This window comes from Lagopus leucura, unplaced genomic scaffold (genome assembly GCF_019238085.1).
Source record: "Lagopus leucura isolate 7727_CA_CO unplaced genomic scaffold, USGS_WTPT01 33134-0_obj-0_obj, whole genome shotgun sequence".
Lineage (NCBI taxonomy): Eukaryota > Metazoa > Chordata > Aves > Galliformes > Phasianidae > Lagopus > Lagopus leucura.
The window spans coordinates 1,719-2,810 of NW_024968527.1; the positions used below are offsets into that span (position 1 = coordinate 1,719).

At 63.6% G+C, this 1,092-nt stretch overlaps 1 protein-coding gene across 1 annotated transcript in view; it reads right to left on the bottom strand.

The window, feature by feature from the left end:
- SYCE2 (synaptonemal complex central element protein 2) overlaps positions 1–1,092 on the bottom strand; it is a 2,659-nt gene that overhangs the window by 763 nt on the left and 804 nt on the right. The window contains exon 2 of the mRNA XM_042894561.1: positions 361–541. Coding sequence (XP_042750495.1) covers positions 361–541 — 181 coding nt within the window. The remainder of the gene's footprint in view (positions 1–360; positions 542–1,092) is intronic.

Below are 1,092 nucleotides of genomic sequence, written 5' to 3' on the forward strand. Positions count from 1 at the left end.
TGCTGGCGCCATCCCCTGGCTGCGGGGATTGCCGGCAGGAGCGAAGTCCAGCGAGGCGCGTGGCCAAACGAGCACGGGCGGCAGCAGCGTGGGGACGGGGACGGGGGGGGGGGGGGGGGCCGTCGGCGTCCCTTCTGCTCCCTGAAGCAGAGCTGGAGGCAGCTGCAGCCACCCCGGAGGGGCCGGGGGGCCCCCCGCTGTCGCAGCCGGTGTAAGCACGCACCAGGCTCTGCAGCTGGCGGCTGCTTCCCCGCGGCACCTCCTCTCACCGCCCCCCGGCACCATGGATAATTCGGTTGGAATAATGCGATTAAACGCATCAAACGGACGCTGCCTCCCCCCCCCCAGCACAGCGCGCACCTTCAGCTGCAGGCTGTCGCGGAAGCTGCTCATCACGGTGTGGTCCTCCTTGCGGCTGTCGTTCAGTCTGTCTATCAGGCTCTGTGCTCGCTGTCGCAGATCCCCCACGCTGGAATCCAGGGCAGCGAAGTAACGGGATGACGCCTGTCTGTCCAACGCTGCTGCACCCTGTGACTCCATCCTGAGCCCAAACACAGGACCCCGTGTCACCGCCACCGCGCACAGGGGCCACGGGAGGCTGATAAACGCCAAGCCTGAAGCTGGGCTCAGCTCCTGGCTGCCCACCAGGGTTGGAGGGGAGGTAAACGTGTGGGGCTTGAGGACACACACTCACAATCTGCCCCCCAAACTGCTCTGGCAGCATCCCCGAATCGTTTCACCCCTTTTGATCCCACACTGCAACCTATTGGGTCCTGCAATGGGTGCCCAGTTGGGCACGTGAATGGGGAAATGACGGGACAAAAGAGGGAAGCACCCTCTAAGGGCTGGGGTGGCTGCTGAGCAATGAGGTCTGGTCCCCACGGGGGCACTCAGTCATCGCCCTCATTGCCAGGCCAGGCTGGATGTGCCTTTGGGCAGCCCGGTTGGTGACCCTGCACATAGCAGGGGGGGTTTGGAATGAGATGGTCATGGTGGTCCTTTTCAACTCAGGCCATTCTGTGATTCTATGGGTCTTTATGGGTCCCTCTGGGTCCCTACGGAGGGATCTATGGGTCTCTATGGGTCCCTATG